At 41.1% G+C, this 27688-nt stretch overlaps 2 protein-coding genes across 3 annotated transcripts; both read right to left on the bottom strand.

The window, feature by feature from the left end:
* Positions 1 to 617: 617 nt before the first annotated feature.
* Positions 618 to 27138, bottom strand: LOC148156264 (NLR family CARD domain-containing protein 3-like). The gene is made up of 10 exons (XM_088010656.1): positions 26658 to 27138; positions 26382 to 26501; positions 25340 to 25418; positions 24945 to 25179; positions 23010 to 24801; positions 21935 to 22108; positions 20837 to 21010; positions 20224 to 20270; positions 20006 to 20076; positions 618 to 1559 (listed from the first exon to the last, which is right to left on the bottom strand). Exons 1-10 carry the CDS (start codon positions 26744 to 26746, stop codon positions 1071 to 1073), a joined length of 3270 nt encoding a protein of 1089 aa, XP_087866782.1. The 5' UTR covers positions 26747 to 27138; the 3' UTR covers positions 618 to 1070.
* LOC148156265 (protein NLRC3-like) lies at positions 5688 to 17026 on the bottom strand. Of its 2 annotated transcripts, XM_088011180.1 has the most exons (7): positions 16934 to 17026; positions 15822 to 15953; positions 15550 to 15669; positions 8675 to 8753; positions 8286 to 8514; positions 6352 to 8143; positions 5688 to 5879 (listed from the first exon to the last, which is right to left on the bottom strand). In XM_088011180.1, exons 2-7 carry the CDS (start codon positions 15908 to 15910, stop codon positions 5702 to 5704), a joined length of 2487 nt encoding a protein of 828 aa, XP_087867306.1. In that variant the 5' UTR covers positions 15911 to 15953; positions 16934 to 17026; the 3' UTR covers positions 5688 to 5701. The 2 variants fall into 2 exon arrangements, with proteins under 2 accessions (XP_087867306.1, XP_087867305.1); XM_088011179.1 differs by having other exon boundaries at positions 8286 to 8753.
* Positions 27139 to 27688: the final 550 nt, after the last annotated feature.

Raw genomic sequence — 27688 nt, 5'->3', positions numbered from 1 at the left:
ACCATATTTTCATAAAATGAAGGGTTAAATATTTTATATGCAAAAAAAGAAGCATTAAATTTATTCTTTCATTTTGTGTAAAAACTATTAAATACAAATTGAATTAATATAAAACATTTAGTTTTCTCACATTATTAAACAGGCAGCATTAAAACTTAATGGTTCTTATTTTTCTGTTATCCTCCATTTTTGTCATCCAGCTTGTCCAGAGTTTATACTTCAAAACAGAACAAAAAAATCTTTCTCATCCCACTGGACTCATTTTGACCAGAGACTTAAAAGTAGAACCTGCATTAGCAGGTGCAGCCTGCAGTCAGCAGTAGATAAAATTAGTTTATTAAATTTATATTTAAAATATGTCAGAGATGCAGCGATCAGAGCTTTTCTGTCCATCACTGATCTCCAGTTTTCATTCTGCTCTGATCTTCCAGTTCCTGGATTTTTTCTCCAGAGAGAAAAATGTTCTGCAGGTTCTGAGTTTCAGGTAGAAGTTCTGAATGAAACAGGAAATATTAAGATTTTATCACTTTATGCTTCAAAGCATTGACCTCTGACCTTCATCAACCGATTTAAAGATGGAATGTTTTAGAGTAAATAAGGAATTTTTGAAAGTCAGATTTGAGATTGAAATAAAATCTTTTATTGACATTTAAACAGGAATGACAGGTGAGCAGCAAATGAATCAAATACAGAAAAGAATGCTTTTTATTGTTCACTAAATACATGAAGATAACTAGCAAATATGCAAAAGGATCATTTAACATTTGAATCCAAGGCATATTTAAGAAAATAGGAGTTGAAAGAAACAGAAAATGTCCAGCGATTGAGAAAAACTGCAGAAAATTAAAATAATCTTTGACTGGAAGCACAAAAACAACATGTGGATCCTGGAATAATCCTGGAATAATCCTGGAATAATCCCAGCTTCCATCTTTAAAGGACTGGAAGAAGAAGTCATGTGTTAAGAGTTTCAACAAGAAACAGTTTGGATCCATGAAAACATGTACAGGTGAACTATCTGTTCAACAGTGAGAGAGTTACTCTGAATCTTTAGACTCTTTAGACTCAAATCAGCAAAGAAACACTGAAGAGGAACCAGAACTGAACCAGAACCCAAATCCAGGAATCAGAGGTTCAGTGAATGTGGTGTTGAAGGTGTGGAGGAGGATCAGTGAGTCAGAGGAGACTCTGTAGAAGGACAGAATGCCAGCAGGACAGTCCACATACACTGATACTCTGTTAGAGATGGAGGAGGAGGAGGAGGAGGAGGAGGAGGAGGAGGAGGAGGGAAGACGAGTTGATCTGTTATTGTGCCAGACAGAGAAACCATCATCAGAGCATCTCAGACTCCAGGAATGATCATTCCCTCCAAACAAACAGTCTGTACTGTTTCCTTTCCTCCTGATTCTTCTGTAACTCACTGATATATAAACTGTTCCTCTCCACTCGACCTCCCAGTAACAGCGACCAGTCAGACCAGTTCTACACAGCAGCTGATACCAGTGATCAAATCTGTCTGGATGATCAGGATATGACTGAAGCTCCTTCACACATGTCACCTTCCTGTTGTCTTCAGACAGTTTGATCTCTCTGCGCACTGTGTTTGTGTCGATGGTGAGTTGACAGGAATCTGATGGAGAGAACAAACACAATCCAGCTGCAGTTATTGATCATTTATTGATCTTTGATGATGATCCTGAATGAGTGATGTGACAGTTTGAAGATGGTTGAATGTGAGCTGCTTTGTTGTCATGAATCAGATGAAAAACTCACTTACATCTCCATGGACCTGGTGTCAAGAATCGGCGTCCAACAGGCTCCACCCTGAAAGGAGGAGGGGGGTCAGACCATCAGTCTCTTTCAGCAGCAAACATGGACATTACATGTCTCTCAGACACACATTGTCCTCCACTGAGACAGGAACAGTCCAACATCTGGATTGCAAACTGCAGTGGATGTAGGAAGGACAGTTGGTGCTGCTGCAGCACAACTCATTTCTCCAAACACAGGAAAAGCTCCAACAGAGAGGAGAAAGGAAATCCCTCAGTAACAACCTGAAGAAACTCACTGAAGCCTGAAAGGACATCAGGAAACTAAGGAAACATTTCTGGAAGCTCAACCTGATTTAATAATCAGCATTAAAATCCAATCAATCTAAACTCTGATCAACACCTGGATACCTGCTCCATCCACACTCCCACACACAGATGAAGGAATGAAACACTAAACAACCTGCTGCTGAAAACCTGCTGTGGCCTCACTGGAATATCCAGAAATACAAACATTAAAAAGGAGAAGCTGCATCACATTCAACAAAGATTCAACAAGAACCAAACATTTGATCTCTGAGCTCAGACTCACAAACCAGGGAGAGGCTTCCATCATCACACACCTCTGACAAACACCTCCAACCTTTCAGCACTTCCTCTACCAACCAGCACCACCAGGTGGCGCTATACACACTTGTGAGTTTAGTTCAAAATCTTGATTTCTCTCTCTGAACTTTTAAACATCCATCTGACCAACATGGAGTTACTTTTCTTCTCATCTTTGCTCCTTGGGGCTGATTGGTCTGGAGCTCCATCCAACATTGTTTTAAAGTCCTTTCTGTCATCAGTAGATCATCATGGAAATCTAAGTGAACTTCACTTTTATTCATTTAGTCAGAGTCCCTATTAAACTCTATTAAATCCATCCCACTCTTTCATTTTCCTTGTGAGCCGTTCTTAGTCAGGAGAATATTCCAGAAAACTGGGTAATGATCTCTGCCTCCAGATGAGGCGTCTAAATATTTAATGATCAAACTAAATATTTCTCTTCAAACTAAATGTTTCCCATCAGACTAAAGACGTTTCTCCTCTTCCTCCTCTATCAGACCTTCTCTGCTCCTGCAGCAGGTTCCTCCATACCTGAGAGCTTCCAGTCTCCAGTCTGGATCCTTCAGTCCAGCCGACAGCAGCTTCACTCCTGAGTCTCCTGGATGATTGTAGCTCAGGTCCAACTCTTTCAGATGGGAGGGGTTAAAGGTCAGAGCTGAGGCCAGAGAAGCACAGCCTTCCTCTGAGACCAAACAGCCTGATAAGCTGCAGACACACAATTCATCACATGATGAGAACATTGAGGTAGAGCCCAAGGTCTGAACTGGACATTTATAGGAGAGGAAACTGAGAGAAACTGGTGCTTAACCTGTTAATAATATGAAATGTTGAAAAAAACTGTATTTCCTTTTGTTGGTAATGAAAAATCAACATTTCCCGCACAATGGTTGAGAAAGTCTTAACAACTGCTGGTTGGAAATATCTGCAATAATGCTGCTTTTATTCAACTGTACTGCAGCAATCTGTCAAGAATTCAGAGATACACTATCAGTCGAAGCCTGACCTCCACTTTTCTTAATAATTCCCTTTTTGGTTCAGCCTGGAGGAAATGAAAATTATCCATTATTATTTGTTTGATTATAGTCAGACATTATTATAACAAATAATAATTACATCATCTTTGAAAGCAGATAAACAACATAAATCTGGTCTCACCAGGATTGGTCACATTTACCTGAGAGTCTCCAGGTTGCAGTTTGGATTCTTCAGTCCAGCAGAGAGAAGCTTCACTCCTGAATCCTGCAGGTTGTTGTTACTCAGGTCCAGTTCTCTGAGACTGGAGGACTGGGAGCTGAGAACTGAGGACAGAGCTTCACAGCTTCTCTCTGAGAGGTTACAGCCACTCAGTCTGAGGAGACAGGGAGGAAAATCTGGTATTAAACTATTCATCAGAATTTATGTTCTTTTTCCCAGACGACAATGTTCTTTTTGCACAGATTGAAAAAATTTCATATTTTCCACATCTTTATGATAGATGTATTGTGAACTGGTTTATTCTATGTTTGGGCCTCCAGACTTAAAAGACTGCAATGCAGCAGCCAGCAAAAATGCTGGCAAGAGAAACATTAATCTCATTAATTTCCATAATGAACAGCATTAATCCAGTGTCAGCTTCAACAGAAAAAATATTTATTCTCCTTGAACATGTAGCATTAAGAATAGTCACCTATGAGAACCAATCTCTATTTTACTCATCATCTTCTTGCAGCTAACATCCATTTAGACAAAAAACTCGGATTTAAAAATAAATTTAGCATAAAAACGGGACCTGATTAATAGAAATGGATGTTATTTTTGGATACAGTAGTGGATGTTTGTAATAAATCAGTTGTCAAAAGATAAACAATTTTCAAAATTTTTTTTCTTGTAACCCTGTGTAATGCACCAGTAAACAAACTGATGAAGCATGACTAAATATTTACATAATAATTAATTAATTTATTTAAAAAGTAACTGCAACAGTAATCTCTGTCCTTACAGAGCTTTGTTGGAGGCTTTAACCACTGGCAGCAGCCTCAGAAGAGCCTCCTCTGAAGCAGAGTATTTCTTCAGGTCAAACACATCCAGATCTTTTCCTGATGACACTAAGATGAAACCCAGAGCTGACCACTGAGCAGGAGACAGTTTATTTGTGGAGAGACTTCCTGAACTCAGAGACTGTTGGATCTCCTCCACTAGAGAACGATCATTCAGTTCATTCTTTAAAATACCAGAAACTAAACCTCTAAATCTAAGACACTATTTGAAGGACACCAAAAGCAATCACACACAAAGCCACCACAGCCGGCAAGAGCCCCGGGAGGCAGCGCAGCAGACAGAAAGAAAAATCTCATATTACTGTGGATCGAAGCGAAACCCAGTGTCCAGCCACTGAGTTTCAGCTGATACAAGACGACACCATCGAACACAGCTGGATGAGCCCCCAATTGTTGACAGAAAAATTACTTAGAAACTCCTTAATGCCTGTTGTCGTATTTCTCTCATGGCCCAAGTTCATGATGATAACAAATCAAATTGTTGTTCAAGTACAGATAAGTACAGAATGTATTGAACAATCAAATGCATAAAGTCCCTCATCATAATCATCCAAAACCACCTACCTATACATAATTACATGAGACAAAGCTCATAGACAAAGATCGATTACAGAGATGCCTTTTCAAGACAAACACATCTCAGGAGAAACACGTGGTGCTCTGCCGTAACATTTCTGGGCACTCTGTTTTCTTCAAGAAGGCGTGTTCTCTTCTGTACTGTATGTAAATTAGGGGAATGCCTCTAGCGGCATGGAAGAAGATTTACAAGCAACTATATTGTGTCTGGGGACAGACAGGGATGCAAAAAGTGGGTATGCAGCGTATGCAACCCATGGGGCGCAGCACCAGAGGGGGCGCCAAAACCCCGTCCGTGCCCTACGCTCTTTCTGGTTGTGCACAGATCGAGGTATATTTAGCAAGTTTTACCCTTCACGTATCATCTTCTCAGGGGGCGGGGTAGAGCGAGTGTATGTTTCCTACGGTCCTTGATGTACTGTCCTTCCCTTCCTTCAGGAGGGGGGGAGGATTTATGTTTTCGCATCCACCTGAATAATGTGTAGTTGCGCCACTGTGGACAGAGCATTTTTAAGTACTTTGGAGAAGACATATTTATTACCCACTTTTGGGAGAGTGTGGGTCGCACAGGGGCCGAGGTCAACAATTTGACTATAGATTTGAGTTCGCACTCTAACCAGAAATCTACAGACATTATGACAAATAATTATTACATAATCTCTGAAAGGAGATAAACAACAAATATCAGGTCTCACCAGGATTGGTCACATTTTACCTGAGAGTCTCCAGGTTGCAGTTTGGACTCTTCAGTCCAGCAGAGAGAAGCTTCACTCCTGAATCCTGCAGGTTGTTGTTACTCAGGTCCAGTTCTCTGAGACTGGAGGACTGGGAGCTGAGAACTGAGGACAGAGCTTCACAGCTTCTCTCTGAGAGGTTACAGCCACTCAGTCTGAGGAGACAGGGAGGAAAATCTGGTATTAAACTATTCATAAAAATGTATGTTCTTTTTCCCAGACAACAATGTTCTTTTTGCACAGTTTGAAAAAATGTCATATTTTCCACATCTTTATGATAGATACATTGTGAACTGGTTTATTCTATGTTTGGGCCTCCAGACTTAAAAGACTGCAATGCAGCAGCCAGCAAAAATGCTGGCAAGAGAAACATTAGTTAATTTCCATAATGAACAGCATTAATCCAGTGTCAGCTTCAACAGAAAACATAATTTATGCTCTTTGAACATGTAGCATTAAGAATAGTCACCTATGAGAACCAATCTCTGTTTTACTCATCATCTGCTAGCGGCTAACATTGATTAGATAATGCACCAGTAAACAAACTGATGAAGCATGACTCAATACTTACATCATCACAAACTAATTTCTTTAAAAAGTAACTGCAACAGTAATCTGTGTCCTTACAGAGCTTTGTTGGAGGCTTTAACCACTGGCAGCAGCCTCAGAAGAGCCTCCTCTGAAGCAGAGTATTTCTTCAGGTCAAACACATCCAGATATTTTCCTGATGACACTAAGATGAAACCCAGAGCTGACCACTGAGCAGGAGACAGTTTATCTGTGGAGAGACTTCCTGAACTCAGAGACTGTTGGATCTTCTCCACTAGAGAACGATCATTCAGTTCATTCAGACAGTGGAACAGATTGATGCTTTTCTCTGCAGACACATTCTTACTGATCTTCTTCTTGATGTACTGAACTGTTTCCTGATTGGTCTGTGAGCTACTTCCTGTCTGTGTCAGCAGACCTTGTAGGAGTCTCTGATTGGTCTGCAGTGAAAGTCCCAGGAGGAAACGGAGGAACAAATCCAGGTGTCCATTTGGACTCTGTAAGGCCTGGTCAACAGCTCTCTGATGGAGATCAATTATTTTCCAATTGCTAAAAAATGTAGAGAAAAAGGATGGTTGTGTTTCTTCCATCAGGTTGACTCCAGAGTTGATGAAGGTCAGATGAACATGAAGAGCAGCCAGAAACTCCTGAACACTCAGATGGACGAAGCAGAACACCTTGTCCTGGTACAGCCCTCTCTCCTCTCTAAAGATCTGTGTGAACACTCCTGAGTACACTGAGGCTGCTCTGATATCGATGCCACACTCTGTCAGGTCTGATTCATAGAAGATCAGGTTTCCTTTCTGCAGCTGATCAAAAGCCAGTTTTCCCAGAGACTCGATCATCTTCCTGCTCTTCCAACTCCAGTGTGGATCTGTTTCAGCTCCTCCATCATACTTGACCTTCTTCACTTTGGTCTGAACCACCAGGAAGTGGATGTACATCTCAGTCAGGGTTCTGGGCAGCTCTCCTCCCTCTCTGGTCTCCAACACATCCTCCAGAACTGTAGCAGTGATCCAGCAGAAGACTGGGATGTGGCACATGATGTGGAGGCTTCGTGACGTCTTCATGTGGGAGATGATCCTGCTGGCCTGCTGCTCATCTCTGAATCTCTTCCTGAAGTACTCCTCCTTCTGGAGGTCAGTGAGCCCTCTGACCTCTGTCACCATGCCAACACACTGAGGAGGGATCTGATTGGCTGCTGCAGGTCGTGTGGTTATCCAGAGGAGAGCAGAGGGAAGCAGTTTCCCCCTGATGAGGTTTGTCAGCAGAACATCCACTGAACTGGACTCTGTAGCATCAGTCAGGATCTCCTTGTTGTGGAAGTCCAGTGGAAGTCGACTCTCATCCAAGCCATCAAAGATGAACAGAACCTGGAAGTGTTCAAAGCTGCAGATTCCTTTGGTTTCAGTAAAGAAGTGATGAACAAGTTCCACCAAGCTGAACTTTTTCTGTCTCAGCACATTCAGCTCTCTGAAGGTGAATGGAAATATGAAGTGGATGTTCTGGTGGGCTTTGTCTTCAGCCCAGTCCAGAGTGAACTTCTGTGTTAAGACTGTTTTCCCAATGCCAGCCACTCCCTTTGTCATCACTGCTCTGATTGGTTGATCTCTTCCAGGTGGGACTTTAAAGATGTCTTCTTGTCTGATTGTTGTTTCTGGTCTGTGTGGTTTCCTGGATGCTGTTTCAATCTGTCTGACCTCATGTTCATCATTGACCTCTCCAGTCCCTCCCTCTGTGATGTAGAGCTCTGTGTAGATCTGGTTCAGAAGGGTTGGACTTCCTGCTTTAGCAATCCCCTCAAACACAGACTGGAACTTCTTCTTCAGACCACATTTAAGTCGATGTTGATGAACTGCAGCAGGATGTTCTAAAATAGAATAAAAATAAAATAAGGAACAAAATAAAATAATCATCTTCAGAGATTTTAAATAAATTTGATTCCTTTTCTTCAGACATCAGTAAATGTATCATTTATCCATCAGGTCAAATCTTTGTAGAAATCCTCTTACTGCTCTGCAGACGGTCAGCCAGCTCCTCCTGCTTCATCCTCCTCAGGAAGTTCAGTGTGATCTTCATCACTGCCTCTCTGCTGCTCCTCCTCTGGTCTTCATCATCACCTCTCAACACCTCATCATCCTCTCTCTGACTCTCTGACCATTCTGGGTAATCTGGACTCAGAACCTTCTGGATCTTCTTCAGCTCGTTCTTCACAAAAGTGACAATGTTTTCCTCCAGCAGCTGGAACAGAATAATAGATGAAGGAAACATCAGACTGAAATCATGGAGCCAAACACCAGATGGATGTTGGACAGACTGACAGTCCTCTGGTCTACAAAGTGCAGCATGGAGACGACTGTGAACAGAACCATGGAAAAGTAGTTGTTGTTCATGTACAGACCATAAATATGGAGTCCAGCTGTGTTTGATGCTGCTGGGCAGACGGACCACTAGGAACCTCTGAGCTCTGCTGGTCCACTCTGTGGAGGAACCAGGAACAATCAGGAAGGCAGGAAATATTCATCCAGCAATATTTACTAATAAAATAACTAAGAGTGTCACATTAAAGCAGAAAACGGAGCATCACATGAACACAATACAAAGAAGTTAGAAAGAGGAAGATGAACTACAAGGATGAAGACCAGTAACACCAGAATCACCAGTAGACATTTTAAAAAGTTGGTGCTGAACTTGGACTTCAAACTGTCCACACTGTCAGCAGATCTGATGCTGGTGGAGACAGAGTCCCAGAACTTGGGGACAGTGGAAGTGAAGGCTCTGTCCACACAGGTCTTCAGGACAGTGTGGGACATCCATCAGGTTCTGATGACTGGATCTGAGGTGATGTGGACATGGAGGAGCTCTGAGATATGTGGGTGTGTCCATGTGGGATCCTCTCCTGGATGTTATAGACCAGTGTTTCTCAACCTTTTTCAGCCCAGCGCCCCCCTAGCCTTTATCCAGGTCCCTCACCGCCTCCCACCAAAGAATTTGCAGGCTACTTTGCACTGACTATTATTTTATCATTAATATTACTACCACTATTCAATCAATCAATCAATCAAATTTTATTTGTATAGCACATTTCAGCAGCAAGGCATTTCAAAGTGCTTTACATGATTTTCAAAACATCGTTTGACAAGGAAACAGTGAGAAAGAAAAATAAAAAGAAAGTAAAAAGAAAAGATGAAATGTTAAAAAGATTAAAAACATCAAATACGTTAAAAGCATTAATTGCCATAAGCAACTCTAAACAGGTGGGTTTTAAGCTGAGATTTAAAGGCACCCAGTGTTTCAGCTGTTTTACAGTTTTCTGGAAGTTTGTTCCAAATCCGTGGTGCATAGAAACTGAATGCTGCTTCTCCTCGTTTGGTTCTGGTTCTGGGGATGCAGAGCAGACCAGAACCAGAAGATCTGAGGGGTCTAGACGGTTGGTACAGCAATAACAGATCTTTAATGTATTGTGGTGCTAAACCATTCAGTGATTTATAAACTAGCAACAGTATTTTAAAGTCTATCCTCTGAGCTACAGGGAGCCAGTGTAGGGACTTTAAAACTGGTGTTATGTCTCTATCTTCCTGGTTTTAGTGAGAACACGAGCAGCAGCGTTCTGGATCAGCTGCAGCTCTTTGATTGATTTATTAATCAGACCTGTGAAGACGCTGTTGCAGTAATCAATGCGGCTAAAGATAAACGCATGGATGAGTTTCTCTAGATCGCGCTGAGACATTAGTCCTCTAATCCTGGATATGTTCTTCAGGTGATAGAAGGCCGACTTTGTGACTGTCTTAATGTGGCTCTGAAGGTTCAGGTCAGAGTCCATCACTACTCCCAGGTTTCGGGCCTGATCGCTAGTTTTTAGTTGTAATAACTGAAGCTGTGCATTAACTCTAGTTCGCTCCTCTTTAGGTCCAAAGACAATAACTTCAGTTTTGTTTCTGTTCAGCTGGAGAAAGTTTTGGCACATCCACACATTTATCTGTTCTAAGCATCTATTCAGTGATTGGATGGGTTCAGAGTCATCAGGTGACATCGTGATGTAGAGCTGTGTATCATCCGCGTAGTTATGGTAGCTGATGTTATTTCCTGCTATAACCTGAGCCAGTGGGATCATATAAATATTGAAAAGAAGGGGTCCTAGGATTGAGCCTTGGGGTACCCCACATGTGACCTGTGACCTCTCTGATGAGAAGTTTCCAATTGAAACAAAGAAATCCCTGTTCTTTATGTAAGATTCAAACCAGTGGAGCTCTGGACCAGAGAGTCCGACCCAACTCTCCAGTCGATTCAGTAAAATGTCGTGGTCAACAGTGTCGAAAGCTGCACTGAGGTCCAACAGTACCAGCACTGTGGTTCTCCCACTGTCTGTATTTATATGGATGTCATTGAACACTTTGACTAGGGCTGTCTCCGTGCTGTGGTGAGCACGAAAACCAGACTGGAAGGAGTCAAAGCGATTCATTGTTGTTAAGAAGTTATTTAATTGTTTAAAAACTGCTTTTTCAATAATTTTGCTGATGAATGGGAGGTTGGAGATCGGCCTGTAATTATGCAGTAGTGATTTGTCTAGATTGTTTTTTTTTTATCAGTGGTTTGATAACTGCTGTTTTCAAAGGCTGGGGGAAAACACCTGAAGACAACGATGAGTTTACTATTTGGAGCAGATCATTAGCAACAACGGGCAGGACTTTCTTAAAGAAATGTGTGGGTAGGACATCCAAACAGCAGGAACTGGAGCTTAATTGACTTATAATTTCCTCTAGGGTTTTATAATGAAGTAGTTGAAATTGGGTCATTTTTCCTGCATTTGTTTTGTTTGGGCACAGCATTGGTACTGGCTTTGGAGTGGATGTGCAGATTAATCCTCTGATCTTTTGAATTTTCTCTGAAAAGAAACTGGAAAACTTGTTGCAGGCGGCATTAGATTGAAGTTCAGGTGGCAGCATCACAGGAGGGTTTGTGAGCCTGTCAACAGTAGCAAATAAAGCTCGAGCGTTGTTAGTGTTTTTGTTTATGACATCTGCAAAGAAAGCCTCTCTTGCATGTTTTAGTGTGGAGTGATAGTTACGTAGTCTTTCCTTGTAGATGTCACAATAAACGTGTAGTTGAGTTTTACGCCATTTCCGTTCGGCCCTACGGCAGAGTTGTCTTGCAGACAGAACTGTTTCTGCATTTCTCCATGGAGATTTCTTCCTACCAGTCACAGCCTTGACTTTAATGGGGGCAATGTAATCAATGATATCTGAAAGTTTGCATTGAAAATCATCTACCAACTTATCTACGTCATTATATGGTAAGAGCAAGGAAGAAGAGTAGATTTGATTAAATGTTTCTGCTGTGTTTTCTGTGAAAGTACGTTTTGTGATAGTAGTTGTTTGTCCAAGTGGGTTAACGGATAAAGAACATTCAAAGATAACAGCAAAGTGATCCGACAGGCGACATCAGTTACAGAGACATTGTAGATGTTCTGATTTTTATACTTGTTTCTCTATTTATGATCAAAAATAATTTCCCAGAGAACAAAAAAGCCATGTGAATAGAAATTATTTTCACAGGTGTCCACGAAAAATGCAATGAACATTCAAGATAAAATTGGTAGGCCTAACAGCAGCCAATTAGAGTGGAGTAGCCAATTCTCTTGTTTCAGAGTTTTGCGCGATGTGCGCGTCATTTTTTTTTAACACTCTATGGTGCAGAGCGGTCGAGAAGCGTATCGATGGGGAACAGGCAGACTGACATAAGCCTTTTAAAACAACGGAAACAATTTTGGTATTCTGATTATTGAAATTTAAAAGTGCTGTGGTACCGTTGTTCTATCACACCCATTTCATACCACTTACGGTGCTGGTGTTAACGCTATAAAATGAACGCTCTCTATCGTGGTATCATCCATCGAGGGATTTTTTTATTTAAGTGAGGGTATCGTGATTTTAGTAATTACATGTTTATAAGACCGTTTTTCTGTTGTCCTTCCATGGAAGCGGGCAGCATCCAGACGGAAATAAAACACTTTTTAATATAAGTTGCTGCTTTGACATGATCACAGAACTGCCAAAACATATGTACAAAAATACCAGACAAAGTGAATCACAGCACCGTCATCAGCCGGTGTAACGCTGAACTGCTGCGAAGCTAGCAGGAGAACGAAGCTGCGCCAGACGCTACAAATACTGAAGAAAAGGAGAAGGAAAGCTGCCATCGATACCGTTGTAGCCAAGCATGATTTAATGTTACACAATACAGTTTTAGCAAGTTTTTCAAAGTCTAAACTGGTATTGTTGTGCATTTAAGGTGTGAAGTTTACCTTCGACCCAACGCCCCCCAAATGCATCCCAGCGCCCCCCTTTTGTAAAAATTTCCACTAGCGCCCCCTGAGGTCCTCTGAACGCCCCCCTGTATCATTTTTCATAGACCTCTACGGTTGCCTCAGTCCTTGCCTCCACAAGGGTTAAAACATATCACCAGTTGAATGAAAATAACTTGGTCTGTAGATTTCTGGTTAGAGTGCGAACTCAAATCTATAGTCAAATTGTTGCCCTCGGTCCCTGTGCGACCCACACTCTTCCAAAAGTGGGTAATAAATATGTCTTCTCCAAAGTACTTAAAAATGCTCTGTCCCCAGACACAATATAGTTGCTTGTAAATCTTCTTCCATGCCGCTAGAGGCATTCCCCTAATTTACATACAGTACAGAAGAGAACACGCCTTCTTGAAGAAAACAGAGTGCCCAGAAATGTTACGGCAGAGCACCACGTGTTTCTCCTGAGATGTGTTTGTCTTGAAAAGGCATCTCTGTAATCGATCTTTGTCTATGAGCTTTGTCTCATGTAATTATGTATAGGTAGGTGGTTTTGGATGATTATGATGAGGGACTTTATGCATTTGATTGTTCAATACATTCTGTACTTATCTGTACTTGAACAACAATTTGATTTGTTATCATCATGAACTTGGGCCATGAGAGAAATATGACAACAGGCATTAAGGAGTTTCTAAATAATTTTTCTGTCAACAATTGGGGGCTCATCCAGCCGTGTTCGATGGTGTCGTCTTGTATCAGCTGAAACTCAGTGGCTGGACACTGGGTTTCGCTTCGATCCACAGTAATATGAGATTTTTCTTTCTGTCTGCTGCGCTGCCTCCCGGGGCTCTTGCCGGCTGTGGTGGCTTTGTGTGTGATTGCTTTTGGTGTCCTTCAAATAGTGTCTTAGATTTAGAGGTTTAGTTTCTGGTATTTTAAAGAAAGAGATTTTGGATTTTGAGGTGTTGTTTCTGCTGATTTAAGGAAAGAGATTGTGCGGAAAAGAGTTGGAAGTTGTAAAATTTTTGGTCGTCTTTGGCAGACCCCGCTTTGGGCATCATTTGCCCTGCGCCTTGATCAACCATTAATATGAATTGGTGTGTGCATTTGTCAGGCGGCCTGTATTTCTGCGTCTGTTGGTGCCTCTGTGTGTGTGATTGCCTGCATATCTGTCTGCGAAGATGTTGCATGGGTTGATCCTTCTGTCTTTTATGTGTTTTCATGTTTGTGTGCAATAACATGTTATTATTATTTCTCATCTATAATCAGTCTATTTTATAGGTTTCATCGCAGAGAATGGAACACCTTCGTCGGTCAGTGACGAAGGTGACAGTCACTGACTGTCAAAACATAATTACTGAGGTAAAATGTGAAAAGTGCAAAGAAAAATGAAAATAAGGAAAATGTTTGTCTACCTGCAATCATATTTACGCCTGTTTTTTCAACAGCTAAAGCAAGAAATGTTATAACACTAATGAATAGATTGTTTCTTCTAGGTGGATGTTCTGCACAAAAATACATTTTGTGTGGACATAGAAGACAACTGGACTTGAGACAGAAATCACGACGACTAAGACTGACAAAACTTGATGATGACCAAGGTGACGGTTTTTAGATTTGACAGTCTTGACAAGACTAGCACCTAATATGAGTGCGTTCACACTGCAGCCTGAAGTGACTCAATTCCGATTTTTTTGACGGAATGCAACCTGTATCCGATCTTTTCATGGCAGTGTGAACAGCACAGGTCATTTGTTTCTCAACAAATCTCACTATTCTGCGTCCTGATAAGCGCAAGTGGGAAGAAAAACAACAACTATGACGGATTATATGAGGATTAAGTTGTTAATATGCTGCTCCAGCTGGACAACAACTTCAAATATGTAAGCTAAACTCCACCGTTAGCCTCCATGTTTACTTCCGCGAACACTGAGCACTTCTTCTTTTTATGGCGGTTGGCAGAACACTGAGAACGCTGACGCTATTGCGCCCTCTACTCCGCATGCAGGTCACTTTCAGGTCGTTTGCCCGTTCAGACTGCAGAACGCATACAGGTCGCATTTACTGGCAGTGTGAACGGACCTGGCAAAAAAATCGGAATTGCCAAAAAAATCGGAATTGAGTCACTTCAGGCTGCAGTGTGAACGGACTCATTAGGGAGTCTAAATTAAACGTGACCATGGGTTGTTATAAAACAAAGTTGAATAAACAAATTGAAGCATTTACAACAGATTTGGTGGGCACAAAACAATACTAGAAATATTGGAGAGTAATGTTTCTTTAAACAGGATGCTATAAAAGAGAAAATGTATTTAACAACTTTAAACATGACTAATTTTTGTTTGAAATCTGAAATATGTGATTTTGAAAATGGAATTAGCACAAAGTGGAAATTCTAGATTTACAGTTGACAAATACTTTTTATCTAAAGAACTAGAGTAGGATGAACAAAAATTACATGACAAGTACAATTGTAAACAAATAATGTGACATCTAATGTGTTGAAATTTTAGAAATTTTCCTTAGCTGTTAAAGGCTTCAAATTTAAACTTAATGAAACTTGAGAGTTGTGATCTGTTTTTGTGTGCTGCACTTTTCTAAATTATTCCGTACTCGAAGTTATAGTGTCAAAACTCTGCAGTCTTTTTTGCATGAGGCCCAGATCAGTTTTTGAGACTTAAATTAACTACGTGGATGTGGAGAAGCAAACCTGTTCTGTACTTTGAATTTATTTCATTAAATATTTTATTCAATGAAGATCTTTCAAATTCATCAAGCCCAAAGTTGTTGAAGTTACGTGTTTCCAATAAGAAACACATAACTTATTGGAACATGTTACCATGAAGTAATACAAACAAAAAGAAAATAATGTGAAATTAATTGTAATGTTACCATGACAACAGAACTTGGTATTGTCACATGGCTACAATGACAGATGTAAACAGTTCAGTTTACAGCAGTTAGAAACAGCTCACCTCTCTGATGGTGGAGATCCAGGAGATTTAAAGTTAATGGGTTCACTCTTTGACCCATCGCTCTTAAAGGACACACAGCTGGATCCTGGTTCTGGTTCTGGTCTGAGTCTCTGATGGATCCTGACAGAAACATGATGATTAAACTGAATCTGTTCAGTCTGGATGAAGCAGCAAAGAGGAGCAGCAGCAGCTTCATCACAACGTCTGTTTTGGCCTGATATAGTGAACGCTGTGTGAAAAGGGCTGTGGACAGTTAGAGATGGTGACCTCACCTCTGACCTTTGCTCTGGCTCTCATCTTCCCCACACAGAGTGGTTTTAGAGGGAGGGACTCCCTCCTCTCTGTCCTCACACTGATCCATGCTGCTGAATTCACATCAGCTCACACACACTTTCTAGCTTCACCTGCAGAGGAAACACACATCATTCATCTGCACATCAACTCTGATCATCCTTTACATCATTAGTGCTGGAAAAAGATCAGCTGCTCCTCCTCTGATTGGCTCTTCTTCTCTGCTTCATATCAGTGTCGGGTGAATGCAGTCAGACAGCAGAGAGGCAGAGGAAGCTGCATCAGCTGCTGCACTTCTATCAGTCCACTAGATGGAGACATGGAGCAACATTTACATTCACTGGTTCAACCTGCACTTCTACTATCAGTCCACTAGATGGAGACATGGAGCAACATTTACATTCACTGGTTCAACCTGCACTTCTACTATCAGTCCACTAGATGGAGACATGGAGCAACATTTACATTCACTGATTCAACCTGCACTTCTACTATCAGTCCACTAGATGGAGACATGGAGCAACATTTACATTCACTGGTTCAACCTGCACTTCTACTATCAGTCCACTAGATGGAGACATGGAGCAACATTTACATTCACTGATTCAACCTGCACTTCTACTATCAGTCCACTAGATGGAGACATGGAGCAACATTTACATTCACTGATTCAACCTGAACAGGAACGATTTTAGTTAGCTTTTAATCTATTGAACTGGATTATATGCTGTATCCAAAATTAATGTCTAATGTGATTTAATTTAACCTGTTTCAACAATAATATTTTATAATAATTAAATTAATATTGATGTTTCATTTCAAAAGAAACAAAACACTAACTTTCAGACTAGAGTTTGATACTAGATAATAAAAAGATGAAGCATTTTGTTCAGAGAAGAAAACAAAGAATCAACTGTTCATCATATTTGATTCTAGTTCATCAATAATCTAATAATCCTGTAGATTAACCTTCAAATAACAGAGAGATTAAACTTTGAGCTGAAATCAAAACATTTTCTCCAACCATTAGAGAGCAGAAACCAACAGGAAATTTCCTGAAGACAAAGTTCAGGTTGGAAAAAAGCAAGCTTACCGTTGTTCAAACGACCCAAAGAGTTGATGAAGACTATTTGAACAACAAACTGACATCCAACAGAACCGCAGCAGAACCAGGCTGGTGCCGTACCTTAACAGGTGAGTTTAAACTGAAAGTTTTATGAGGAAAAATGAGACCAAACTGGTCTGTCTGGTGAGACTGACTGGGAGTCAGAGGAAAATTTACCTGTTGATGTCATTTGGATTTGAAACAAACTCTTAGATTTCCTATTTTCAGATTTTATTACAGCACAAATATTTTCATTAAACTGATCTTAGAGCAGCTTCTAGTTCAGGAACAACGGCTCTGAAGCAAAATAGATTTTTGCCAGTTCCAGCAACAGGAAGATTCCAGCTCCACAGTTCATGTTACATCCAAACTGCGGCAGATCAGGAAATAAAGAGGGTGTACTTACTTTTGATCACAAAAGAGAAAATTGATGATTAAAGAAAATCAATATTTTAGGTTATTTAGCAGGGCTACGCAGTTGGTAGAGCTGTTGCCTTGCAGCAAGAAAGTTCTGGGTTCGATTCCCGGCCCCGGTCTTTCTGCATGGAGTTTGCATGTTCTCCCTGTGCATGGTGGGTTTTCTCCGGTTTCCTCCCACAGTCCAAAAACTGTGGACAAAGTTGGCACTATTTAATTATTCAGAGAACAATAAAAAATGTCAAGGAATAAACTAAACATTTGGTTTTTTTTGAGGTGAAATGATTGTTTAATGGAAATGGAAAATTAATGTAGGATTAACTTGATTATTTAATTGTGAAATTTGAAACTGTTACGATTTTACAGAATATCCTCAGAAAATCAACAATAAACTGAATTTAATTTGATAATTTAAGAAACAAAACTCTTATTTTAGAGGAATTACACAGTAAGAGACTGGGATTTTATAATTTGTTATGTTTATTAGGATGATTATTGGGTAAAGTCAGTGAAAACCAATAATTCATTTAACATTTTTACAGTACATAAAACTGTTTGTTTGAATTAATCTAAAGTTAATTGGTCTTAGGAATCGATAATGAGTGGCAACTTTCTTAAAAATAGTTCATAAAATGAAGGGCTAAATATTTAACATGTTGAACTAAAAAAAAAACATTAAATTGGATCTTTCATTCTGTGTAAAAAGTATTAAATACAGATGGAATTAATATAAAACATTTAGTTTTCTCACATTATTAAACAGGCAGCATTAAAAATCAATGTTTCTTATTTTTCTGTCATCCTGACATCTTCGCCTTTTTTTTATCAGCCATCTTTGATTGGGACGGTGATTCTGTTCCATCATCCAGTTTGTCCAGAGTTTATATTTCAAAACAGAACCGTAAAACCACTCTCATCCCACTGGACTCATTTTGACCAGAGACTTAAGAGTAGAACCTGCATTAGCAGGTGCAGCCTGCAGTCAGCAGTAGATAAAATTAGTTTATTAAATTTATATTTAAAATATGTCAGAGATGCAGCGATCAGAGCTTTTCTGTCCATCACTGATCTCCAGTTTTCATTCTGCTCTGATCTTCCAGTTCCTGGATTTTTTCTCCAGAGAGAAAAATGTTCTGAATGAAACAGGAAATATTAAGATTTTATCACTTTAGGCTTCAAAGCATTGACCTCTGACCTTCATGGGATGGGAATAATTTACTGTATATTAGGAATTTATGAAAGTGAGAGTTGAGATTTAAATAAAATCTTTTATTGACATTTAATCAATAACAGAACAGAATGAACAGCAAATGAATCAAATGCAGAAGAAAAAACTGTTTTTATTGTTCACTAAATACATGAAGAATAACTGCAGCAAATATACAAAAGGATCCTTTAATATTTGAATCCAAGATGTATTGTATGTAGAAAAGGGGTCCAACTGACCCCACACACGTAAAACTTGTATCATTTTCCACAGTCCTTGCACGCACAAGGGTTAAGAAAAAGGAGCTGAAAGAAACAGAAAATGGTCAGTGATTAAGAAAAACTGCAGAAAATTAAAAGCATATTTGACTGGAAACAGAAAACCATGTGGATCCTGGAATAATCCTGGAATAATCCCAGCATCCATCTATAAAGGACTGGAAGAAGAAGACATTTCTAAGGAATCGTGTTAAAGTTTAACCAAAAGACGGTGTAGGAGCAGATTATGAATTTCTGTATTCCAAATGGTTTGGGTCACATGATCTGTCAGCTGTCTATTTAGGTAGCATCCGGTGTTGATGATGACAGGTGTGTTCCACCCGAAAGGGGGAAACAGTTTTTGACCGCAACGCAATACTAACGCTACCGCTATCGAAGTAAATGCTATGTGGATCGTTGAAACTATGCATGGGGTGTTATTGACAACATGTTAGAGGAATGACTTGTACAAAGGAAATAAGATCAAGATTGCCAAGTCATGGAAATAAATGGATTACCTGCACTAACATCAAGGACGGCTCTCATTTCAAGTAAGCGGCTAAGTGATCGGCGTGTCAACTTTACCCCGGTGTAACACCTCAGGGGCTTAAAGCTTTGGCTTAGCCTCTACAGACGGTTTGGATCCATGAAAACATGTAGAGACTAAACAATCTGTTCAACAGTGAGAGAGTTTCTCTGACTGGAGGAAAATATTTAGACTCTTTAGACTCAAATCAGCACAGAAACAGAGGAACCATAAGTCCAGAACCCAAATCCAGGAATCAGAGGTTCAGTGAATGTGGTGTTGAAGGTGTGGAGGAGGATCAGTGAGTCAGAGGAGACTCTGTAGAAGGACAGAATGCCAGCAGGACAGTCCACATACACTGATACTCTGTTAGAGACGGAGGAGGAGAGAAGAGTTTCTATGTCATTGTGACAGACAGAGAAACCTTCATTAGAGCATCTCAGACTCAAGGAATGATCATTATATCCAAACAAACAGTCTCTACTGTTTCCTTTCTTCCTGATTCTTCTGTAACTCACTGATATATAAACTGTTCCTCTCCACTCGACCTCCCAGTAACAGCGACCAGTCAGACCAGTTCTACACAGCAGCTGAGGATAATCAAATCTGTCTAGATGATCAGGATATGACTGAAACTCCTCCTCACACGTCACCTTCCTGTTGTTTTCAGACAGTTTGAGTTTTCTGCTCACTGTGTTTGTGTCGATGGTGAGTTGACAGGAATCTGATGGAGAGAACAAACACAATCCAGCTGCAGTTATTGATCATTTATTGATCTTTGATGATGATCCTGAATGAGTGATGTGACAGTTTGAAGATGGTTGAATGTGAGCTGCTTTGTTGTCATGAATCAGATGAAAAACACACTTACACTTCCTCAGACCTGGTGTCAAGAATGGGCCTCCAGCAGGCTCCACCCTGAAAGGAGGAGGGGGGTCAGACCATCAGTCTCTTTCAGCAGCAAACATGGACATTACATGTCTCTCAGACACACATTGTCCTCCACTGAGACAGGAACAGTCCAACATCTGGATTGCAAACTGCTTAAAGTCTGAAATCTTTATTTCTCTCTCTGAACTTTTAAACATCCATCTGACCAACATGGAGTTACTTTTCTCCTCATCTTTGCTCCTTGGGGCTGATTGGTCTGGAGCTCCATCAAATATAGTTTTAAAGTCCTTTCTGTCATCAGTAGATCATCATGGAAATCTAAGTGAACTTCACTTTTATTCATTTAGTCAGAGTCCCTATTAAACTCTATTAAATCCATCCCACTCTTTCATTTTCCTTGTGAGCCGTTCTTAGTCAGGAGAATATTCCAGAAAACTGGGTAATGATCTCTGCCTCCAGATGAGGCGTCTAAATATTTAATGATCAAACTAAATATTTCTCTTCAAACTAAATGTTTCCCATCAGACTAAAGACGTTTCTCCTCTTCCTCCTCTATCAGACCTTCTCTGCTCCTGCAGCAGGTTCCTCCATACCTGAGAGCTTCCAGTCTCCAGTCTGGATCCTTCAGTCCAGCCGACAGCAGCTTCACTCCTGAGTCTCCTGGATGATTGTAGCTCAGGTCCAACTCTTTCAGATGGGAGGGGTTAAAGGTCAGAGCTGAGGCCAGAGAAGCACAGCCTTCCTCTGAGACCAAACAGCCTGATAAGCTGCAGACACACAATTCATCACATGATGAGAACATTGAGGTAGAGCCCAAGATCTGAACTTCATTCCCCGTATAATAAAAATCAACATTTGTCACATGTAGAACGGATCAGAATAGAAACATCCTTCATTGATCCACAGCAGGGAGTTCAGGTTTACCAGCAGCAAGTTTAAATTGAAGAATCAGATATTCAAGAAAAGGTAAAAACAAAATAGGAGACTGTAGAGTAATGACACATTTACAACAGATGAATAATAATGCTGTAAGTTTAATAAAAACAACATAATCATTTTGAAAGAAATATGCAGCTGATCAGGGCAATTTATAATCATGTATAAGATGTGTATATTTGTATGTTGAAACATCAATAGAATATTTAAAAGAAACTTAAAATGCCTTCATGTAACAGCCAGGATGTAAATAATTATTGAGTTTGTTGGGAACAGTTCTAGTTAGAAAGTCTAACAACTGCTGGGAGGAAGGATCTGCAATAATGTTCATTTGTGCACCAAGGATGCAGCAATCTGTCAAGTATCCAGAGTTACACTCTCAATGGAAGCCTGACCATTGCCTTTCTAAATAAGTGTCTTCTTGGTTCTTTCAGCCTGAAGTAAAGGAACTCCAACTTTGTTTAAGGACACACTGGAGGGACTATGTCTCTCAGCTGGCCTGGGAACGCCTTGGGGTTCCTGGAGGAGCTGGAAGACGTGGCTGGAGAGGGGGAAGTCTGGGCCTCCCTTCTGAAGCTCCTGCCCCTGCGACCCGACCCCAGATGAAGCGGAAGGAAATGGATGGATGGATGGATGGATGGATGGATGGATGGATGGATGGATGGATGGATGGATGGATGGATGGATGGATGGATGATCTCTGATAGCAGCTACTGGACAGAAATCTGTTTTCACCAGGATTGGTCACATTTTACCTGAGAGTCTCCAGGTTGCAGTTTGGACTCTTCAGTCCAGCAGAGAGAAGCTTCACTCCTGAATCCTGCAGGTTGTTGTTACTCAGGTCCAGTTCTCTGAGACTGGAGGACTGGGAGCTGAGAACTGAGGACAGAGCTTCACAGCTTCTCTCTGAGAGGTTACAGCCACTCAGTCTGAGGAGACAGGGAGGAAAATATTATTAAATAATTCTTCAAAATTTATGTCTTTTTTTCCAGTCAATGATGTTCTTCTTGGACTGATGGAAGAAAATCTAATATTTTTTACAAATTTGTTACTTTTATCATGAAGTGCTTTTTTGCCCTGCGACAGACTGGCGACCTGTCCAGGGTGTACCCTGCCTCTCGCCCGGAACGTTAGCTGGAGATAGGCACCAGCACCCCTCCCGACCCCACTGAGGGACAAGGGTGAAAGAAAATGGATGGATGGATGGATGAAGTGCTTTTTTCTACAGTTGGGTCTCCAACCTTGAAGGACTGAACTAAAGACAACAAGAAGGCAATAGAAATATAAATTATACAATGAACTGCATTAATCCAGTTCAGCTTCAACAGAAAAAATAATTTCTGCTGCTTGAACATGTAGCATTATGAATAGTCACCCATGAGAGTCGGTCTCTTTTCTCATCCCCTACCAGCTGCTGAGGAAATAATGCACCACTAAATAAACTGACAAATCATGACTCAATATGTACCTCATCCTTAACATTTATAACAAAAAAATTGGGAGATCAATGATCGGACGATTTTTACATATGGAGCCGATCTGATCAACTGATCTTACCTAACTTGGCGATGGTCTAATAATCAACCACTGTCCTCTTTTGCAGTGGTTCAAAGAAAGTCTATCTTTGACTGATAGACCGGCCCACCAAGCTGTGTCTGCATGTTTACAATTAATAATAGTGACCCCATTGCTGACATGGCTTCTATATTGAGTGACAATTCAGACAAAAAAAGTAGTATTGGCCAAAATCGGAATTGGCAGCTTAAACCTTTTAAAAAACTGCCAGAAAACTGCAATCAGTTTAATCCTCGTAACAATGTGTGTCCTTACAGAGCTTTGTTGGAGGCTTTAACCACTGGCAGCAGCCTCAGAAGAGCCTCCTCTGAAGCAGAGTATTTCTTCAGGTCAAACACATCCAGATCTTTTCCTGATGACACTAAGATGAAACCCAGAGCTGACCACTGAGCAGGAGACAGTTTATCTGTGGAGAAACTTCCTGAACTCAGAGACTGTTGGATCTCCTCCACTAGAGAACGATCATTCAGTTCATTCAGACAGTGGAACAGATTGATGCTTTTCTCTGCAGACACATTCTCACTGATCTTCTTCTTGATGTACTGAACTGTTTCCTGGTTGGTCTGTGAGCTACTTCCTGTCTGTGTCAGCAGACCTTGTAGGAGTCTCTGATTGGTCTGCAGTGAAAGTCCCAGGAGGAAACGGAGGAACAAGTCCAGGTGTCCATTTGGACTCTGTAAGGCCTGGTCAACGGCTCTCCGATGGAGAGACTTTAGTTTAGGTTTATTAGATGATGAAGACTTCTTCGCTATTTGTGTTTCTTTCAACCGGTTCACACCAGAGTTGATGAAGGTCAGATGAACATGAAGAGCAGCCAGAAACTCCTGAACACTCAGATGGACGAAGCAGAACACCTTGTCCTGGTACAGCCCTCTCTCCTCTCTAAAGATCTGTGTGAACACTCCTGAGTACACTGAGGCTGCTCTGATATCGATGCCACACTCTGTCAGGTCTGATCCATAGAAGATCAGGTTTCCTTTCTGCAGCTGATCTAAAGCCAGTTTTCCCAGAGACTCGATCATCTTCCTGCTCTCTGGACTCCAGTGTGGATCTGTTTCAGCTCCTCCATCATACTTGACCTTCTTCACTTTGGTCTGAACCACCAGGAAGTGGATGTACATCTCAGTCAGGGTTCTGGGCAGCTCTCCTCCCTCTCTGGTCTCCAACACATCCTCCAGAACTGTAGCAGTGATCCAGCAGAAGACTGGGATGTGGCACATGATGTGGAGGCTTCGTGACGTCTTCATGTGGGAGATGATCCTGCTGGCCTGCTGCTCATCTCTGAATCTCTTCCTGAAGTACTCCTCCTTCTGGGGGTCATTGAACCCTCTGATCTCTGTCACCATGCCAACACAGTGAGGAGGGATCTGATTGGCTGCTGCAGGTCGTGTGGTTATCCAGAGGAGAGCAGAGGGAAGCAGTTTCCCCCTGATGAGGTTTGTCAGCAGAACATCCACTGAGCTGGACTCTGTAGCATCAGTCAGGATCTCCTTGTTGTGGAAGTCCAGAGGAAGTCGACTCTCATCCAAGCCATCAAAGATGAACAGAACCTGGAAGTGTTCAAAGCTGCAGATTCCTTTGGTTTCAGTAAAGAAGTGATGAACAAGTTCCACCAAGCTGAACTTTTTCTCTCTCAGCACATTCAGCTCTCTGAAGGTGAATGGAAATATGAAGTGGATGTTCTGGTGGGCTTTGTCTTCAGCCCAGTCCAGAGTGAACTTCTGTGTTAAGACTGTTTTCCCAATGCCAGCCACTCCCTTTGTCATCACTGTTCTGATTGGTTGATCTCTTCCAGGTGGGACTTTAAAGATGTCTTCTTGTCTGATTGTTGTTTCTGGTCTGTGTGGTTTCCTGGATGCAGTTTCAATCTGTCTGACCTCATGTTCATCATTGACCTCTCCAGTCCCTCCCTCTGTGATGTAGAGCTCTGTGTAGATCTGGTTCAGAAGGGTTGGACTTCCTGCTTTAGCAATCCCCTCAAACACAGACTGGAACTTCTTCTTCAGACCAGATTTAAGTTGATGTTGACAAACTGCAGCAAGATGTTCTAAAATAACACAAAAAGTAAAATCAGAGATGAAACAGAAATACCTTCTGAAGATGATTTAAATAAATGTGATTCTGTTTCTTCAGACATCAGTAAAGGTGTCATTTATCCATCAGGTCAAATCTTTGTAGAAATCCTCTTACTGCTCTGCAGACGGTCAGCCAGCTCCTCCTGCTTCATCCTCCTCAGGAAGTTCAGTGTGATCTTCATCACTGCCTCTCTGCTGCTCCACCTCTGCTCTTCATCATCACCTTCCAACACCTCATCATCCTCTCTCTGACTCTCTGAGCATTCTGGGTAATCTGGACTCAGAATCAGAACCTTGTGGATCTTCTTCAGCTCGTTCTTCACAAAAGTGACAATGTTTTCCTCCAGCAGCTGGAACAGAATAATAGATGAAGGAAACATCAGACTGAAATCATGGAGCCAAACACCAGGTGGATGTTGGACAGACTGACAGTCCTCTGGTCTACAAAGTGCAGCATGGAGACGACTGTGAACAGAACCATGGAAAAGTAGTTGTTGTTCATGTACAGACCATAAATATGGAGTCCAGCTGTGTTTGATGCTGCTGGGCAGACGGACCACTGGGAACCTCTGAGCTCTGCTGGTCCACTCTGTGGAGGAACCAGGAACAATCAGGAAGGCAGGAAATATTCATCCAGCAATATTTACTAATAAAATAACTAAGAGTGTCACATTAAAGCAGAAAACAGAGCATCACATGAACACAATACAAAGAAGTTAGAAAGAGGAAGATGAACTACAAGGATGAAGACCAGTAACACCAGAATCACCAGTAGACATTTTAAAAAGTTGGTGCTGAACTTGGACTTCAAACTGTCCACACTGTCAGCAGATCTGATGCTGGTGGAGACAGAGTCCCAGAGCTTGGGGACAGTGGAAGTGAAGGCTCTGTCCACACAGGTCTTCAGGACAGTGTGGGACATCCATCAGGTTCTGATGACTGGATCTGAGGTGATGTGGACATGGAGGAGCTCTGAGATATGTGGGTGTGTCCATGTGGGATCCTCTCCTGGATGTTCTAGAGGATTTAAAATGGATCCTGTAGATCCTGGAAGCCAGTGAGCTCACATTATATCTGTCCACACAGAGACAATCAGAAGGTAAAGGTCCATGAAGTGATATCTGGATGTGAGCAGTGAACCAGATGATCCAAGTAAAGATTTAATGTTCCTGCTGATCCACTAAGAACCAGCAGAACCTCTGATGGTCCACATCAGCTCAGTCTGGCTGAGTTCCAGCAGATCTCACCAACCACATCATGAAGCTTTCCTTCCTGCTGAACTGATCTCACAATGCACACAGGAACCAAGTCCTGATGGACCAGACTGGTTTACCAGGTATTTCCCAGTGGCTGGTGGAAATGTGTCCCACTGTTAGTCTGACATGGAGCCAGGAAGCAGCAGAACATCATCATTATCACCCAGAGATGAAGATATGAAGGTGTTTTCATTAGAACAGAGCAGCTGGTTTAGATAATGGATCAAAACTCTGTAAATATAACTGGGAACATCTGAAACTTACTGGTTCAGTTACAGCAGTTATTAACAGCTCACCTCTCTGATGGTGGAGATCCAGGAGATTTAAAGTCAATGAGATCTCTCTTTGACATGTCACTCTTAAAGGACACACAGCTGGGTTCTGGTCCTGGTTCTGGTCTGAGTCTCTGATGGATCCTGACAGAAACATGATGATTAAAACTGAATCTGTTCAGTCTGGATGAAGCAGCAAAGAGGAGCAGCAGCAGCAGCTTCATCACAACGTCTGTTTTGGCCTGATATAGTGAACGCTGTGTGAAAAGGGCTGTGGACAGTTAGAGATGGTGACCTCACCTCTGACCTTTGCTCTGGCTCTCATCTTCCCCACACAGAGTGGTTTTAGAGGGAGGGACTCCCTCCTCTCTGTCCTCACACTGATCCATGCTGCTGAATTCACATCAGCTCACACACACTTTCTAGCTTCACCTGCAGAGGAAACACACATCATTCATCTGCACATCAACTCTGATCATCCTTTACATCATTAGTGCTGGAAAAAGATCAGCTGCTCCTCCTCTGATTGGCTCTTCTTCTCTGCTTCATATCAGTGTCAGGTGAATGCAGTCAGACAGCAGAGAGGCAGAGGAAGCTGCATCAGCTGCTGCACTTCTACTATCAGTCCACTAGATGGAGACATGGAGCAGCATTTACATTCACTGATTCAACCTGCACTTCTACTATCAGTCCACTAGATGGAGACATGGAGCAACATTTACATTCACTGATTCAACCTGAACAACAGGAAGGATTTTAGTTAGTTAATTATTAAACTCTACAAGTGGATTATCTGCTGCATCAAACTATTTTAATAATTTGAACATATTTTAACAATAAGATTTAATAAAAAAAAAAAATTAATTCATTTTGAAAGGAAGCAACAAGAATCTTTTGTTTCTGAGTTTAACAGTTGAACCAGCATTTGATTCCTGGACGTAAAAACATGAAGCAGAGAAGAAAACAAAGAAACATCATCTGGTCACCATGTTGTTTGGCTGTATTTCACTAGTAATCTAATAATGTTTTAAATTAACCTTTAAAAAGAAAAGAGATTAAATTGAGCACATGTGTAACTCTTCTTATTGTGTTGTTGGTCACCTAGCACAACAAAAGATGTAAAACTCCTCACAATGTGATTGACTGCAGCCAAGTGGTCCGACAGGCTCCACCAGCGCTCCTCAGAATTCTTTTATTTCTTTTTTTTTTTTTTTTTTTTTAGATGTGATCGTATAGTTTAACAACACTTACAACTGTTAACAAATTTTCAAAACTAAAACAAAACATTCTTATGCAATGAATCAATCAAAAATAACATCAACAGCAATAAA

This window comes from Poecilia mexicana, unplaced genomic scaffold (assembly GCF_051168715.1).
Source record: "Poecilia mexicana isolate PSO_F unplaced genomic scaffold, ASM5116871v1 scaffold_12, whole genome shotgun sequence".
In the NCBI taxonomy this organism is placed as follows: Eukaryota; Metazoa; Chordata; class Actinopteri; order Cyprinodontiformes; family Poeciliidae; genus Poecilia; species Poecilia mexicana.
The sequence above is the reverse complement of the archived record's forward strand: the minus strand, read 5'-3'. Positions and strand labels throughout refer to the sequence as shown.

What these genes read in the sequence shown, in the direction of transcription:
- LOC148156265 (XM_088011179.1), bottom strand. Translation starts at nt 15,846, where the DNA reads ATGAGAGCCAGAGCAAAGGTCAGAG. An exon ending in GGATCTCCACCATCAGAGAG is followed by an intron (nt 8,754 to 15,549) that starts GTGAGCTGTTTC and finishes GTTCCTCCACAG; the next exon opens with AGTGGACCAGCAGAGCTCAG. An exon ending in AAAGCCTCCAACAAAGCTCT is followed by an intron (nt 5,880 to 6,351) that starts GTAAGGACACAG and finishes CTGTCTCCTCAG; the next exon opens with ACTGAGTGGCTGTAACCTCT.
- LOC148156264 (XM_088010656.1), bottom strand. Translation starts at nt 26,746, where the DNA reads ATGGATCAGTGTGAGGACAGAGAGGAGGGAGTCCCTCCCTCTAAAACC. An exon ending in GGCTGACCGTCTGCAGAGCA is followed by an intron (nt 24,802 to 24,944) that starts GTAAGAGGATTT and finishes GTGTTATTTTAG; the next exon opens with AACATCTTGCTGCAGTTTGT. An exon ending in TGGAGACTGGAAGCTCTCAG is followed by an intron (nt 20,271 to 20,836) that starts GTATGGAGGAAC and finishes TCCTCCTTTCAG; the next exon opens with GGTGGAGCCTGCTGGAGGCC.